The sequence below is a fragment of the Cetorhinus maximus genome, chromosome 4, assembly GCF_964194155.1.
Source record: "Cetorhinus maximus chromosome 4, sCetMax3.hap1.1, whole genome shotgun sequence".
Lineage (NCBI taxonomy): Eukaryota > Metazoa > Chordata > Chondrichthyes > Lamniformes > Cetorhinidae > Cetorhinus > Cetorhinus maximus.
The window spans coordinates 170,596,300-170,612,678 of NC_135882.1; the positions used below are offsets into that span (position 1 = coordinate 170,596,300).

The window sequence follows — 16,379 nt, forward strand, 5'->3', positions numbered from 1 at the left end:
ATTCTAGATTCCTCAGTCATGGGAAACAACCTCACAGTGTCTACCCTGTCCAGCCCCTTCAGAATCTTATTGGTATGGAGGCATTTGCTGTCAAGACTGAAACCTGATCAACAATGTGCCAGCAGCAGCTAATGTCTTTGGAACCACAAACAACCTTTAGGAAATGAAGAGATAGCAGACGGAAAAAGTGGCTGTTAAAGTAATGAGATTAAAATAAGATAGAGTGTAGAAACTAAAAATGATGAAATGTAGTTAGCATTAATGTAATGTAGCGCTCATGTAATTAGCTTTGCCATTTGACCTGAGTATATGTGGTGGTGTGTTACAGTTCACTCAGGAAGTCTTGAGTTGTTATGGCAACATGAGAGGTTCCAACATTCTTTCCATCAGATGGCTGACCAGGAATCTCCCCCGCTCGCCATTGGAAGGATTTACAGGTTGATAATCAATCTGTTTGGCCACTTTATGAACACACCTTCCTTGGCCATCAAGTCCTGGGGTGGGAGTCAAACCCTGAGCTTCTAGCTCAGAGGTGGGGATGCTGCTCCCTACACCACAAGACCTCCACCCGAATATACGTATAGACATTACATACAGCATTATTTTGAAGAAGTTCAGGGTGGGGGAGGGGCGGGGGAATTCTCCCCGGTGTCCTAGGCAATATTTATCCCTCAGATCTAATTGTTATCGCATTACTGTTTGCGGGAGCTTGCTATGCACAAATTGGCTGGTGCTTTTCCTACATTACAACAGTGTCAAAAGTACTTCATTGGCTGTGAAGCACTTTGGGATGTCCTGAGGTTGTGAAAGGTGATACGTAAATGCAAGTCTTTCTTTTCTCTCTGAGTTTACACTCGAAGAACCATGGCTAGGAACTCAAAGTATATCCAGTGACGCCACATGCTGCACTTTAGGACTGTCCAGAGTGAGACGGAATTGTAAATTCCGTACAATTTAGAATTCATAATAAAGAATACTTTGCATTAATGTAGCACTTTTTAGGTTTATCATCCAAAAACACACCACAAGATGAATTGTGAGAGGGTGATGGAGGCAGGTTCGATCGAGATATTCAAAAGGGAATTGGATTGCTACCTGAATAGAGAGAATGTGCAAGGTTACGGGGATAAGGCAGGGGGAGTGGGACTAGGTGGAATGCTCTTTCAGAGAGTCGGTGCAGACTCGATGGGCTGAATGGCCTCCTTCTGCACTGTAAAGATGCTGTCATACTGTGAAATGAAGTGACTAAGGTTACACAGATAGAAATGGAAGCCTGGTGCAAAATACTGCAGAGGCTTGAAATCTGAAATAAGAACAGTAAATGCTGGAAAAACTCGGCAGGTCAGACAGAGTCTGTGGAGAGGAACAGAGGCCGGGATTTTCCACCCCATCGCGGGCGGGACCCCAGCCAGAGGTCCGTTGACTTGCGACGGGGGGGGCGGGTGCAGAAAACCCCGCCGAGAGTTAATGTTTCAGGTCGATGATCCTTCATCAGAACCGAGGAAAGGTAGGAATGTAAGAGTTCTTAAGCCACGTGGAAGCCATTCTACATTGGTAGTGTCCCACGGGGAGAAAAGAAAGATTTGCATTTCTGAGCCACCTTTAATGAGGTCAGGACATCCCAAAGCGCTTTACCGCCTATGAAATACTTATAAACCTTAGTCACTGCTCTAACTTGGGAAACACAGCAATGAATTTGCACAGAACAACTCCCACAACCAGCAATATGTTAATGACCTGATCATCTGTTTTTAGGAATTTGATGAGGGTTGAATATCATCAGACCGGGCAACCCCCTTCCTCTTCAAAATAATGCCATAGGATCTTTCTTTCCCCTCTTTTTCAAATGATACTTCATTCATAAAGTTTGTAAAAGTACGTTACAAAAAATTTCAACTTGAAAATTACAGAAAGTGCCATAAAATTCAACTTGTCTCCATTCATTATGCTCCCCTCCTAGGTGCCTCTATATAATTGTAAGTCTCTTGATTATTCCCCACATACATTTCATGTCAGGCATATAGACTGGGGGCAACACATTTCAAATTGAAAAATGATATAAAAAGCAATAAAATTCAACTTTCCTTCATACAGCAATGCAATTTCAATATCCTTGATATTTACAAAGTACATTCGATGTCAGGCATACACCCTGAGGGGTTTTAAGCACCTGAGAGGGCGTCTAAAAACCAGCACTTCCTCCTGTATAGCAACCTCTCAGTGCTGCCTGGAGCATCAGCCTAGATTATGCAGTCAAGTCAGTGGTAATGGAGCCTGTGACCTTTTGGCTCAGAGGTGAAAGTATGACCCACTGCATCTTGTAGAAGATGCACACTGCTGCCACTGTGCGTCAGTGGTGGAGGGAGTGAACGTTTATAGATGGGCTGCCAATCAAACGAGCTGTTTTGTCCTGGATGGTGTCAAGCTTCTTGAGTGTTGATGGAGATGTACTCATCCAGGCAAGTGGAGAGTATTCCACCACACTCCTGACTTATGCCTTGCAGATGGTGGACAGGATTTTAAAAAATTCATTCATGGGATGTGGGCATCGCTGGCTAGGCCAGCATTTATTGCCCATGAGGTGAGTTACTCGCTGCAGGATTCCCAGCCTCTGACCTGCTCTTGTAGCCACAGTATTATATGGCTGGTCCAGTTTCTGGTCAATGGTAACACCCAGGAGGTTGGTCGTGGGGGATTCAGCGATGGTAATGCCATTAATGTCAAGGGGCGATGGCTAAATTCTCTCTTGTTGGAGATGGTCATTGCCTGGCACTTGTGTGGTGTGAAGGTTACTTGCCACTTGCCAGCTCAAGCCTGGATATTGTCCAGGTCTTGTTGCATTTGGACATGGACTGCTTCAGTATCTGAGGAGTCACGAATGGTGCTGAACATTGTGCAATCATCAATGAACATCCCCACTTCTGACATTATGATGGAAGAAAGGTCATTGATGAAGCAGCTGAAGATGGTTGGGCCGAGGACACTACCCTGAGGAACTCCTGCAGTGATGCCCTGGAGCTGAGATGACTGACCTCCAACAATCGCAACCATCTTTCTTTGTGCTAGGTATGTCTCCGACCAATAGAGGGTTTTCCCCCAATTCCCATTGGTCCAGTTTTGCCAGGGCTCCCTGATGCCACAGTCGGTTAAATGCTGCCTCGATGTCAAGGGCAGTCACTCTCGCCTCAGTACTCTCCACTTGTCTGGATGAGTGCAGCTCCAACAACACTCAGGAAACTTGACACCGTCCAGGACAAAGCCGCCCATATGGTTGCAGCCTACCCACAAACATTCACTCCCTCCACCACCGATGCACAGTGGCAGCAGTGTGTGCCATCTACAAATGCACTGCAGGAACTTACCAAAATTCCTTAGTCAGCACCTTCTAAACCCATGACTGCTACCACCTAGAAGGACAAGGGCAGCAGATACATGGGAATACCACCACCGGCAAGTTCCCCTCCAAGCCACACACCAACCTGACTTGGAAATATATCTCCGTTCCTTCACCGTCACTGGGTCAAAATCCTGGAACTCCCTTCCTAACAGCACTGTGGGTGGACCTACAGCACATGGACTGCAACAGTTCAAGAAGGCAGCTCACCACCACCTTCTCAAGGGCAACTGGCGATGGGCAATAAATTCTTGTCTAGCCTGTGATGTCCACATGAATGAATAAAAAAAAACACCCTTGAACTGAGTGGCTTGCTAGGCCATTTCAGAAGCCAGTTAAGAGTCAATCACATTGCTGTGGGTCTGGAGTCACATGTAAGCCAGACCAGGTAAGGATGGCAGATTTCCTTCCCTAAAGGACATTGGTGAACCAGATTGGTTTTTAATGACATTTGACAATGGTTTCATGGCCACCATTGATTTTAGAAAGAACGTGGAGAGCAGGGAGACTTCATTTTAAAAAGAGCGCGGAGAGCAAGGAGTTAGGGGGATTGACAATGTTCTCTGCAGCAAAGAGCGAGCGTCCAGACAGCTTAGTTGCCTGCCCGGGTGCCAGGGATCGGGACATCTGCTCAGGGCTGGGAGAGGAACTTGTAGTGGGAGGGGGAGGATCCAAGTGGTCCTGGTCCATGACATAGGCAGGGTGAGAAAGGAGGCCCTGCATTGTCAGTATGACGAGCTGGGCACCAAATTAAGAAGCAGAACCTCGAAGGTAATAATTTCTGGATTATTACCTGAGCCACGTGCAAATTGGCACAGGACAAATAAGATTAGAGAAATGAATGCGTGGCTCAAAGATTGGTGTGGGAGAAGTGGGTTCCGGTTTGTGGGGCACTGGCATCAGTATCGGGGAAAGTGAGATCTGTACCATTGGGACGGTCTACACCTGAACCATGCTGGGGCTGGCGTCCTCACAAGCTGACTAACTAGGGAAGTAGAGTGTGTTTGAAACTGAATAGTCGAGGCAAGGGATCAAATTTGGGACCATGTGGTAAACCAGAGAATAGCGATGAGGCAAGAGACAGGTAATAATCTGGGAAATGATAAACACATTGTGACAGGAAGGGACAAAGAGTACAATTCTAAGACTAAATCAGCAGATAAGTCTAGACACTTCAAAAATAATAAAAGGACAAAACTAAAGGCTCTGTATCTAAACACACATAGCATTCGAAACAAAATAGATGAACTGATAGCGCAAATAGAAATAAAGCCATTACAGACATGGATACAGGATGACATAGATGGGAACCTGAATATTGAAGGGTACATGACATTTAGGAAGGACAGGAACTTTGGAAAAGATGGAAGGGTGGCCCTGTTAATTAACAATGACATTAGCACATTAGAGAGGGATGACCTGCGTTAGGAAACCAGAATGTAGAAGTGGTTTGGGTTGAGATGAGGAATGATAAAGGCAAGAAGTCACTTGTGGGAGTAATGTACAGGCCCCCTAATTGTAACTACACAGTAGGACAGTGTATAAAAGAAGAGATAATGGGAGCTTGCCAGAAAGGTACAGTAATAATCATGGGGCATTTTAATCTACATATAGACTGGAAAAATCAGATGGGCAAATGTAGCCTAGATGAAGAGTTCATAGAATGTTTTTGGAATAGTTTCTTAGAACAGCACGTGCTGGAGCCAAACAGAGAGCAGGCTTATAGTAGACCAGGTATTGAGCAATGAGATAGGATAAATTGATAACTTCATAGTGAAGCCACCCCTAGGTAGCAGCGATCATAATATGATTGAATTTTACATTCATTTTGAGGGAGAAGTGAGTGTTTCCAAGACTAGTATTTTAAACTTAAATATGGACAATTATGAGGGCATGAAAGCAGAGCTAGCTAAAGTGAACTGGCAAATGAGGTTAAGGGATAGGTCAATAGAAGTTCAGTGGCAGACATTTAAAGGGATATTTCAGAATACACAGAATATATACATTCCAATGAGAAAGAAAAATTCCAAGGGGAGGACCCACCATCCGTGGTTTACTATAAAGGTTAAAGACAGCATCAAACTTAAAGAGAAAGCATAAAATTAACCAAAGACGGGTGGCAAGTCAGAAGATTGGAAAGAATATAAAGAGTTAACAAAGTGAGTGTTGATCCTATAGGGAGCACGTCTAGGGAATTGATAATGGAAAGTAGGGAGGTGGTAGATGAATTAAACAGGTATTTTGCTTTGGCCTTCACAAGTAGCATCCCAGAAATAGCTATAAACCAGGAAATGGAAGGGAGGGAGGGGAAGTGGTATAGAACAGATAGTTGGGACTGCAGGATGATAAATCCCCAGGCCCAGATGGACTTCACCCTAAGGTCTTGAAAGAAGTGGCTAGTGAGATAGCTGATGCATTGGTTTTAATTTTCCAAAACTCCCTAGACTCGGGGAAGGTTCCATTAGATTGGAAAATAGCAAATGTAACTCCTTTATTCAAAAAGGGAGGGAGACAGAAAGCAGGAAACTATAGGCCAGTTAGCCTAACATTTATAATAGGGAAAATGTTAGAAGCTATTATTAAAGATGTTATAGCAGGGCATTTAGAAAAATTCAAGGCAAACAAGCAGAGTCAACATGGTTTTGTAAAAGGGAAATCATGTTTAACCAATTTATTGGAGTTCTTTGAAGGAGTCACATGTGCTGTGGATAAAGGGGAACTGGTGGATGTACTATATTTAGATTTCCAGAAGGCATTTAATAAAGTGTCACATCAATGGTTATTGCAGAAAATAAAAGCTCAGGGTGTAGGGGGTAACATGCTGGCATGGATAGAAAATTGGTTAGCCGACAGAAAGCAGAGAGCCGGCATAAATGGGTCTTTTTCAGGTTGGCAGGATGTGACAGCTGTGCGCCACAGGGATCAGTGCTGGTGCCCCAACTTTTTACAATTTATATAGATGACTTGGATGAAGGGACAGAAGGAATGGTGGCTAAATTTGCTGATGACATAAAGATAGGTAGGAAAGTAAATTGTGAAGAGGACGTAAGGAGGATACAAAGTGACATTGATAGGTTAAGTGAGTGGGCAAAGATCTGGCAAACGGAGCATAATGTGGGCAAATGTGAAATCGTTCACTTTGGCAGGAAGAATAAAAAGGAAACATATTATCTAAATGGTGAGAGATTGCAGAGCTCTGAGATTCAGAGGGATCTGGGTGTCCCAGTTCATGAATCACAGAAGGTTGGTACAGCAAGTAATTAGGAAAGCTAATGGAATGTTATCATTTATTGTGAGGGGAATTGATTACAAAGGTAGGGAGGTTATGCTTCAGTTGTACAGGGCATTGGTGAGACCACATCTGGAGTATCGTGTACAGTGCTGGTCTCCTTATTTAAGGAAAGATGTAAATGCGTTAGAAGCAGTTCAGAGAAGGTTTCATCGACTAATACCAGGAATGGGTGGGTTGTCTTATGAGGAAAGGCTGGACAGGTTAGGCTTGTATCCACTGGAATTTAGAAGAGTAAGAGGTGACTTAATTGAAACCTTTAAGATCCTGAGGGGTCTTGACAGGGTGGATGTGGAGAGGATGTTTCCTCTTGTGGAAGAATCTAGAACTAGGGATCACTGTTTAAAAATAAGGGGTCGTTCATTTAAGACAGGGATGGGGAGAAATTTTTTCTCTCAGAGGGTTGTGAGTCTTTGGAACTCCCTTCCTCAAAATGTGGTGGAAGCAGAGTCTTTGAATATTTTTAAGGCGGAGCGAGATAGATTGTTGATTAACAAGGGGGTGAAAGGATATCAGGGGTAGGAAGGAATATGGGGTTGAGGTTACATTCAGATCAGCCTTGATGTTATGGAATGGCAGAGTAGGTTCGAGGGGCCGAGTGGCCTACTCCTGCTTCTAATTCATATGTTCGCATGTTTGTATGTACTTCATTTTAAAAAGAGTGAGGAGAGCGAGGGGACATCATTTTAAAAAGAGCACAGAGAGTGACGGAGATTTCATTTTAAAAAAGAGCATGGCTTCATAAGGAGCGTAAGAGGGAGAGAACAGTGAGACTCCACAAAGAGGCACAAGAGGGAAAAAGCAGCAATACTCCATAAAGAGTGCGAGAGGGAGAGGAGGAGACAATTGGCGAGTGACAGGTGAGTAAACACTTTATAAAGTTTAAGGTATGTCAGTGCAGCTCAGCCATGTGGAATGTGCATCCTGCGGGATGTGGGAAATTATGCAGGCGCAAAGTGCCCTCGATGACTACATCTTCAGGAAGTATCACCAGCTGCAGAACCTTGTGCTCCGGGTTGCAGAATTTCAGGGGTGGCTGGAGTCACTGTGGTGCATCTGCAAGGTTGAGGATTATGTGGATAGCACATTTAGATATGTGGTCACACTGCAGTTAAGAAGTACACAGGCAGAGAGGGAATGGGTGACTGCCAGAGTGTCTAAGAGAAATAGGCAGATAGTCTCATATCTTGGTCTTTAACTGCTTTTCCATTTTGGATACTGGTGAGCGAGGTGGTTCCTCAGAGGAATGTAGCAAGTTCCAAGTCCATGGCACCGCAGGTGGCTCAACTGCACAGGAGGGGAGGTGGAACAGTGGAAGTGCTATAGTGGTAGGGATTCCATAGTTAGAGGAGCAGACAGATGTTTCTGCAGCTGTAGATATGATTCCAGGATGGTATGTTGCCTCCCTGGTGTCAGGGTCAAGGATGTCACAGAGCGGCTGCAGGACATTTTCTGGGGGGAGGGCGAGCAGCCAGAGGTCGTGGTCCACATTGGGACCAATGACATAGGTAGGAAGAGGGATGAGGTCCTGAAAGCAGATTTTAGGGAGTTAGGAAGGAAATTGAAAAGCAGGGTCTCAAAAACAGCAATCCCAGGATTACTCCTAGTGCCACGTGCTACTGAGCATTAGAATAAGAAGATTGAGCAGCTCAATACGTGGCTGGAGAAATGGAGTAGGAGGGAGGGATTTAGATTACTGAGGCACTGGGGCCAGTTCTGGGGCAGGTGGGATCTGTATAAGGAGGATGGGTTACACCTTAACTGGACTGGGACAAATGTCCTCACGGGGAGGTTTGCTAATGCTGTTGGGGAGGGTTTAAACCAGATTGGTGAGGGGTGGGAACCTGGGGGGAAAGTCAGAGAGGAGAGGAGAAAAACTGGCAGTGGTAAGGAGGGAAGTATGAACTGATAAGAAGGATATATCAGAAAGTAGTATCAAGGTAGATATAATACTTGGAGAGTTTGATAGAACTAGAGTAGGCAATAGGAAGTCATTAGATGGGTTCTGAGTAAGGGGGAAAGTTAAAAAGCCTAAATCAGGATTAATGTGCATGTATGTGAATGCACAGAGTGTGGTTAATAAGATTGGTGAACTACAGGCACAGGTTGACAAATGGAATTATGATATTATTGCTACAACAGAGACCTGGCTCAAAGAAGGGCAGGACTGGGCGTTAAATATTCCTGGGTACAAGGTGCTTAGGAGAGACAGGAAAGGGAGAAAAGGAGTGGTGTGGCAGTATTGATTAAGGATGGTATTACAGTTCTGGACAGAGAGGATGTTCTAGAGGGCTCAAAGATTAAATCTCTCTGGCTAAATGTAAGGAATGAAAAAGGTGCAATAACATTGATTGGTGTAGTATAGAGACAACCAACTGGTGGAAGGGATGTAGAGAAACAAATTTGCAAAGACAGTACAGAGAGGTGCAAGAATTATAGAACAATTACAATGGGGGACTTCGATCATCCAAATATAGACTGGGATAGGAATAATGCAAAGGGACAAGAGGGGTGAGAGTTCCTGGAATGTGTTCAAGATAATTTTCTGCAGCAGTATGTATCCAGTCCGACAAGAGGGCAGCCACTGTTGGACCTGGTTCTGGGGAATAAGTTGGCCCAAGTGGATCAAATATCAGTGGGAGAGCATTTAGGGGACAGTGACCATTGCATCATAAGGTTTAGGTTAGCCATGGAGAAGGACAAGTAGCAATCCAGAGCTGGGAAAATTAATTGGGGGAAGTCAACTTCAATGGGATGAGAATGCATCTGAGTCGAGTGAGTTGGTTGTTGGCAGAAAAGATGGCAGCTGAACAATGGGCCATCTTCAAAGAAAAAGTATTGCAGGCAATGACGTGGTACATCCCCTTGAAGGGGAAAGGTAAGATAAATCAATCCATAACACCCTGGATGACAAGAGAAATAAAGGTGAAGATGAAAAGGAAGAAGTACGCTTATGACAGATGTCAGGTAGAAAATACAATGGAGAATCAGGCTGAATATAGAAGGATCAGTGGGGAAGTGAAAAAACTAATCGAAAAGCAAGGAGAGAGCATGAAAAGAGGCTGGCAGCGAACATAAAAGGGAATCCCAAAGTCTTCTATAAGCATGTAAATAATAAAAGGGTGGTAAAAGAAAGGGTAGGGCCAACTAGCGATAAAAGAGGAGAATTGCATGTGGAGGAAGAGAAATAGTGGAGGTATTAAATGAATACTTTGCATCTGTCTTTATAAAGGAAGAGGATGGAAAGTTGAGAGAGGAGGTAATTGGTACACTTGAGGAATTTACAATTGAGAAGAAGGAGATATTTGAAAGGCTATCCTTACTTAAAATTGATAAATCACTAAGACCAGATGAGATGCATCCAAGATACTGAGGGAGATGAGAATGGAAATTTCAGAGGTACTGGCAATAATCTTCTACTCTTCCTTAGACACAGGGGTGGTGCTGGAGGACTGGAGAATTGCAAATGTTACACCCTTGTACAAAAAGAGGTGCAGGGATAATGCCGGCAACTACAGATCAGTCAGTTTGACCTCAGTGGTAGGGAAACTTCCGGAAACTATTGTTCGGGACTTAGACAAGTGCAGGATAATTAAGGAAAGTCAGCATGGATTCATTGAGGAAAATCATGTTTACCTAACTTGCTGAAGTTTTTTGAGGAGGTAACAGAGAAGGTTGATAAGGGCAATGCTGTTGATGTCGTGTATATAGATTTTCAAAAGGCATTTGATATAGTGCCACACAATAGACTTGTGAGCAAAATTCTAGCTCATGGAATAAAAGGGAAAGTAGGCACTTGGATAAGAAATTGGCTGAGTCACAGGAAACAGAGAATAGTTATAAATGGTTGTTTTTCTGATTGGAGGAAGGTCTATAGTAGAGTTCCGCAGGGGTCAGTGTAGGACCCTTGCTCTTTCTGATATATATTAATGACCTACACTGTGGTGTACAGGGCATGATTTCAAAATTTGCAGATGATACAAAGATTGGAAGCATTGTCAACTGTGATCAGGATAGTCTTGAAATTCAAAGGACATAGACATGTTGATGAATCGGGCAGACAAGTGGCAGAAGAAGTTCAATGCAGAGAAGTGTGAGGTGATTCATTTTGGCAGGAATAATGTGGAGGGACGGTATAAATTAAAGGGTGAAACTCTAAAGGAGGTGCAGGAACAAAGGGACCTCAGTGTATATGTAAATAAGTCATTGAATATGGCAGGGCATGCTAAGAGAGCAGTAATAAAGCATACAGTACCCTAGGTTTTATTAATAGGGGCATTGAGTACAAGAGTAAGGAGTTCATGTTAAGCTTGTACAAGACACTAGCTAAGCCTCACCTGGAGTACTGTGTCCAGTTCTGGGATATACTTGAGAAAGGATGTGAAGACATTGGAAAGAGTACAGAAGAGATTCACAAGAATCATTCCCGGGATGAAGAACTGTAGCTATGAGGATAGATTGGAGAGGTTGGGACTGTTTTCCTTGGAGAAAAGAAGGTTGAGAGGAGACTTGAAAGAGGTATTCAAGATCCTGAGGGGTACGGACAGGGTAAATAGTGAGAAACTGTTCCCACTCAAGGGAGCATCAAGAAATCAAGGGCACAGATTCAAAATAATGGGCAAACGGAGTAGAAGGGATGTGAGGAAAAATTTTATTCACCCAGAGGGGTGGTTGGAGCCTGGAATGAACTTGCTGAAAGGGTGGTGGAGGTAGGTTCGATCGAGGTATTCAAAAGGGAATTGGATTGCTACCTGAAAAGAGAGAATGTGGAAAGTTATGGGGATAAGGGAGGGGAGTGAAACTATGTGGAATGCTCTTTCAGTGAGCCAGTGAAGACTTGATGGGCTGAATGGCCTCCCTTTGCACTGTGAAGATTCTGTGATTACTAAGATTAGCTTTATACTCCACCAGCTGCCATCTTGAAGATTTGGGAACCTATGTCCCCAGAGCCCAGCCCTCTGAATTACTAGTCTAGTGATGTTACCAATACGCCAACATCATCCCAAACAGCGTTAGAAAAAGCCAAGATTTTGCACTCAGATCTCGACCCCAGCAAACTGAAGTGTGAAGAGTAATGACAGCACAGGAAGTAGAGAGGACGCACCAGTGGGTCAAGGGAAAATTCTTGAGAAGAAAAAAATGCTCTTACCCGCTGCCTTTGAATATCGAGATGTAGTTTGCTTCGCCTGTCCAAGGCTTAAAATCGATACAAGACTTGAGGCGATACTGTTCAAATGCTTTTAGGATAACACCTTTAGCATTTATATCTACAGGAGAAATGGAATCTTATTACCAGGGTGAAGTGTCCACAACTTGCTCAGGAATATTTATACATCCATGTGTGTTACCCTGCGTGTGATATGTCATTGCAATGTTTGCCCTGTGAGTACCTTGGTATAACATACAATGTTACTGATCTTGATGTTACACTCAAGTTATATTGTACTACAACAGTCAGAGTAAGTGGGAAATAGGGGGTCGGAGCTGGAGACAGTTGTTGAGGAAAGAGGTGTGATGGTGCCAGTGAGTTCTGGTAGATACAGGGTCAATGATGAGAAGGGAAAGAGGGAAAATGAATGGAAACAAGGTAAAAGAGGTAAACGAATATCCTGCCAGGAGCGCAGACCTTCTCCAAGGTGGGCGTTCCTGAAAGAGAAGTGGCAGCGAATTAAACGCCAACACAAATTAGCATGGATGGGGGAGATCTGAAATGAATCGGTTATGAATGAAAGATTATTGACCTGGAACATTGGGCAGAATTTTCTCTCCTGGGGACTAAGGCCAGGGTTTTCCGTGCCCGCTGGTGTCGGGCGCGATCGGTGGCGTGGTCGGACAATATGGTGAGAAGGCCAAAAATCGGTTTCATGACGTCGTGAAACCAGTTTGCGATCGTCCGCGCAGCCCCTTGATGGTGGGTCGTATTCCCCGCCATCGGACGTCGGGAACCCCATTGTAATACATCAGCGTATCATTATCGGGCCAGCCTGCCGGACTCATCCCGCACCGCTGGATCATACACCCACATCGGCGGGAAAACACGTTGGTGCAGAACACGTCTTGACAAGTGTGACGTGCAGAAGTCAGGATTTAGTGCCAGGGCCTTGCTCACATCGCGGACATCCGAGGAGCAGAAGATGCTGGAGCCCGACAGCAACGGCACACTGGAGGGACATCCATGGCGTCCTGGGTGGATTCTCACGGACATGGCTCCACCGCGAAGCAGCTCGCGCAAGTTGGAAAGTCACCGTTGATGATGACAATGGATGATGGTCAAGGGAGTGGGGGAGGAAAGTCTAGGATTGACTGGGAGAGGAAGATGTTTCAGTGGGGTGAGGTTGGAAGAGGGGGGGAATGAAGGTGTTTAGGGGGTGAGATTGGGAGGAGCGGGAAGACGTTGCCAGGGTTTGAGGATAGGAGGCAGAGGAGGGACTACAAGGGAGGAGGGGGTAACAGGGGAGATGGTGGCAACTGGGTAGGTAGGTATGGTGGAAGGTATAAGATAAGGAGTTCAGTGAGGGGACGGAGCACAGAGAGGGGAGGGAGCCCGGCAGGGCGGGGTGGGGGTGGTGGGGGGAGAGAAATAAGGGTGGCGGAAGGAGTTGGGAAGCGGGAAGGATTAAAGCTGGAGAAAGAAGTGAGGGTGCCTGAGGGAGCCAGGAAGGGGGAAGGAGTAAGGCTGGAGGAAGAAGTGAGACTGGAGGAAGAGGTAAGGCTGGAGGAAGGAGTCGGGATGGGGGAAGGACTAAAGGTGGCTGAAGAAGTAAGCACATCTAAGGGAGTCAGGAAGCGGGAGGGACCAAGCGGGGGGGGTGAGTCCAAGGTGGAGGGGTGGTATGGTGTGGGGGGGAGAACTAAGAGGGGTGAAGGGGTTCTGCAGGAAGGGGTTTAGGGGGGCAGGGGTGAAGGGGGGAAGAGGTTTTGGGGTGGGGGGGAGGGGTCCGGAGAGGGGAAGGCGTTCTGGGGGGAAGAGATTTAGAGTGCGGGGTGATGTCCAGGTGAACATACAAGGGAGGGGTCTGATGGGTCCATGGCTGCCTCCTGGGGAGGACTTGGTGTGAGGGAATGGTGAGAATGACCGAGGGCAGAGTGAGGCAGTAGGGTGGTAGGGTGAGGGTTCGACGGTATCGGTAGAAGGGATGGCAAGCCATTGGCTCCGGAATGCCCTGACACACACACACACACACACACCCACACACACACTTCTCCCTCCAGAATCACTCATTGTCCAGCTGCTCCCTCTGCGGTGACAGAGGACGAGGTTGAGGGGGTCACAGGCAAAGGGGACTCGGAGGGAGAGGACAGCCTCTGAGATTCCTGAGTGGATGACCCAGGAGTGTCCAACTGCCACTCCTCCTCCCTTCGGGTGCCCAGGGGCCCCGGCCTGACTCCTTGAGGGGCAGGAGCACCTGGAGGGAGGTCGAGGTGCCCTGTTTCCCTCTCGCGTTGCCACTGTAGGAACTCACCCATGGCCCCCGCGATGGAGTGCAGGTGGAGCCCGTCCGTCTTCAACCTGAGGTGATAGCGTTGGCTTGCCAACACACCAAGGTCAACACTGGTAGTATGGAGACCGCCATGGAGACCTTGGTCCAGGACATCGGTCCTGCACTGATCATGGACTCCATCACTGACGCCATAGTTGGCCCCCAACAGTGTCAACAGGAGAGGCGTGTGGGGCAGCTCGATCTCACTCCAACTTCCCCTTCTCCTCAAGGAGTTATCCAGGGGCCCTCAGGCACCCACGGGGAGGAGGATCAGCAGGTGGACACACCAGGGTTATCCACCCAGGTGACTCTGTTAGTGTCCGGTTGATCCAAATCACCTCTTCCTGTGACCCCAGCAGCTCCAGCTCCACAGGCCAAGGAGGGTTCAGCTGGCCCACAGCAGGACCCTGAAAGCAGGCCAAGGCCCTCCAGAGGACGTCTGCCAAGGTCATCACAGACAGGGCGTAGCAGTCAGCAGGCTGCCTCCACCTCTGCTGTGGATGTTGAGGGAACGCCAAGATGTAGCAGCAGGGTTAGGAAGGTTAAGAAGATGTAGTTGCATAGCCTGGGCATGGGTTTTAATCACTTGTACATAATGTTTACTATTGTAAATAAACTCCCAAGGATGTCTCCCTGTCTATGGCTCCTTGTTCTGATGAGCAATGTTTGTGTCACTCAGATGTGAAACCTTTCTGCACAAGATAAAGGCAGGTGTCTCAGTCCAGGGCCTCTTCCCTGTGCAATGTGTAACCTTCAGACCAGAGTAATGGTCCGGCCTCACTCCCTGGACACATCACTGACACCTGCACCTCGATGGTGCTGGTCATTGCTGCCAGAATATCGTGGGCAGGTGTCACAGAGTTCCGTCATTCTCTCTGTGTGCTTTCAGCACCTTTGAGGTGGGGCTGACCCCCCCATCTCTTCAGCATCTGTGACCAGTGAAGCTGTGCTCCTGAAGAGGTCAGATGCTGAAGGCTGACAAAGGATCAGGTGCTTTTAAAGTTTCATGGCTGCTTCTCCATGATATGACCCTGATCACAGAGCGTAAATGAGCTGCCCTCGGCCAGACAGGAGTCAAACATTCACAGAGGCAATGTGAAGATCTATGGGGTGTCCTCACTGCAAGTCATCATCATCCTCCTGTAATCTATTGACTATTAGGGCCTCCGCTGCGTCTCCATGACATGAGCCTGAGCACTGAGGGTATGTGCGCTGCCGTCAGCCACACAGGAGTCAAATGTTCATAGATGCGATGTGAGGATGTCAGGACTGTCCTCTCTGTATCTCGTCATCATCCCTCTCGAATCTTGCAGTTATGAATGTGTCCCGAGTATGTCTGCCTCGTTTGGCCAGTGTGATGGCCACATCGCCGGCATCCTCGCCTTCGAGGACCTCATCACCATTATCCCCTTCGACATCCTCCTCATCGGAGGAGGCATGCAGCTCTTCCACCTCCTCCGCAGTCAGGTCCTCCCCCCGATGCAGCGCCAGGTTGTGTAGCGCGCAGCAAGTGACGATGATGTGCGACACCCTTGGTGGACTGTATTGCAGTGTTCACCGGGCCTATCGAGGCACTGGAACATCATTTTCAAAATGCCTATCGTTTGCTCCACCAAAGTCCAGGTCACACCATGAGCCTCGTTACATCGTCGCTCTGCTGCAGTCTGAGGCCGCTGCGCTGGCATCATCAGCCACACCCTCTGTGGGTAGCCCTTGTCCCCGAGGAGCCATCTCCGCAGCCTGTCTGGTCCCTGGAAGATGTCAGGGATCTGAGACCTTCTAAGGGTGTGGACGCTCCCTGGGGATGGTGCACAGACCTGCAGGATGTGTTTGTGGTGGTCACACACCAGCTGAACATTCAGCGAATGGAAGCCCTTGAGGTTGGCGTAGTTGACTGCTCGATCCCACAGAGATCTAAACGCCACGTGAGTTCGGTCAATGGCACCCTGCACTTATGGAAAACTGAAGATCTGTGCAAATCCAGCACTCTTGCTTCCTGGCTTTCCTGATCCTGGTCAAAATGTACAAAGTTCTGTGCCTTCACGAAGATGACAGTGTGACCTTTTGGATACACTTGTGCATGGAGGATTGCGAGATTCTGCACAGGTCACCTGTGGAGTCCTGGAAGGAGCCATTAGCATAGAAATTGAACGCCGTGGTCACTTTCACGGCCACTGGCAGTGGATGTCCTCCATGGTGCGGGAGAATGGGGCTG

At 46.8% G+C, this 16,379-nt stretch overlaps 1 protein-coding gene across 1 annotated transcript in view; it reads right to left on the reverse strand.

Moving 5' to 3' along the window:
• The window catches only part of LOC144680108 (meprin A subunit beta-like), a 62,036-nt gene that overhangs the window by 34,819 nt on the left and 10,838 nt on the right, over positions 1-16,379 (reverse strand). Inside the window, exon 5 of the mRNA XM_078541253.1 lies at positions 11,833-11,950. Coding sequence (XP_078397379.1) covers positions 11,833-11,950 — 118 coding nt within the window. The remainder of the gene's footprint in view (positions 1-11,832; positions 11,951-16,379) is intronic.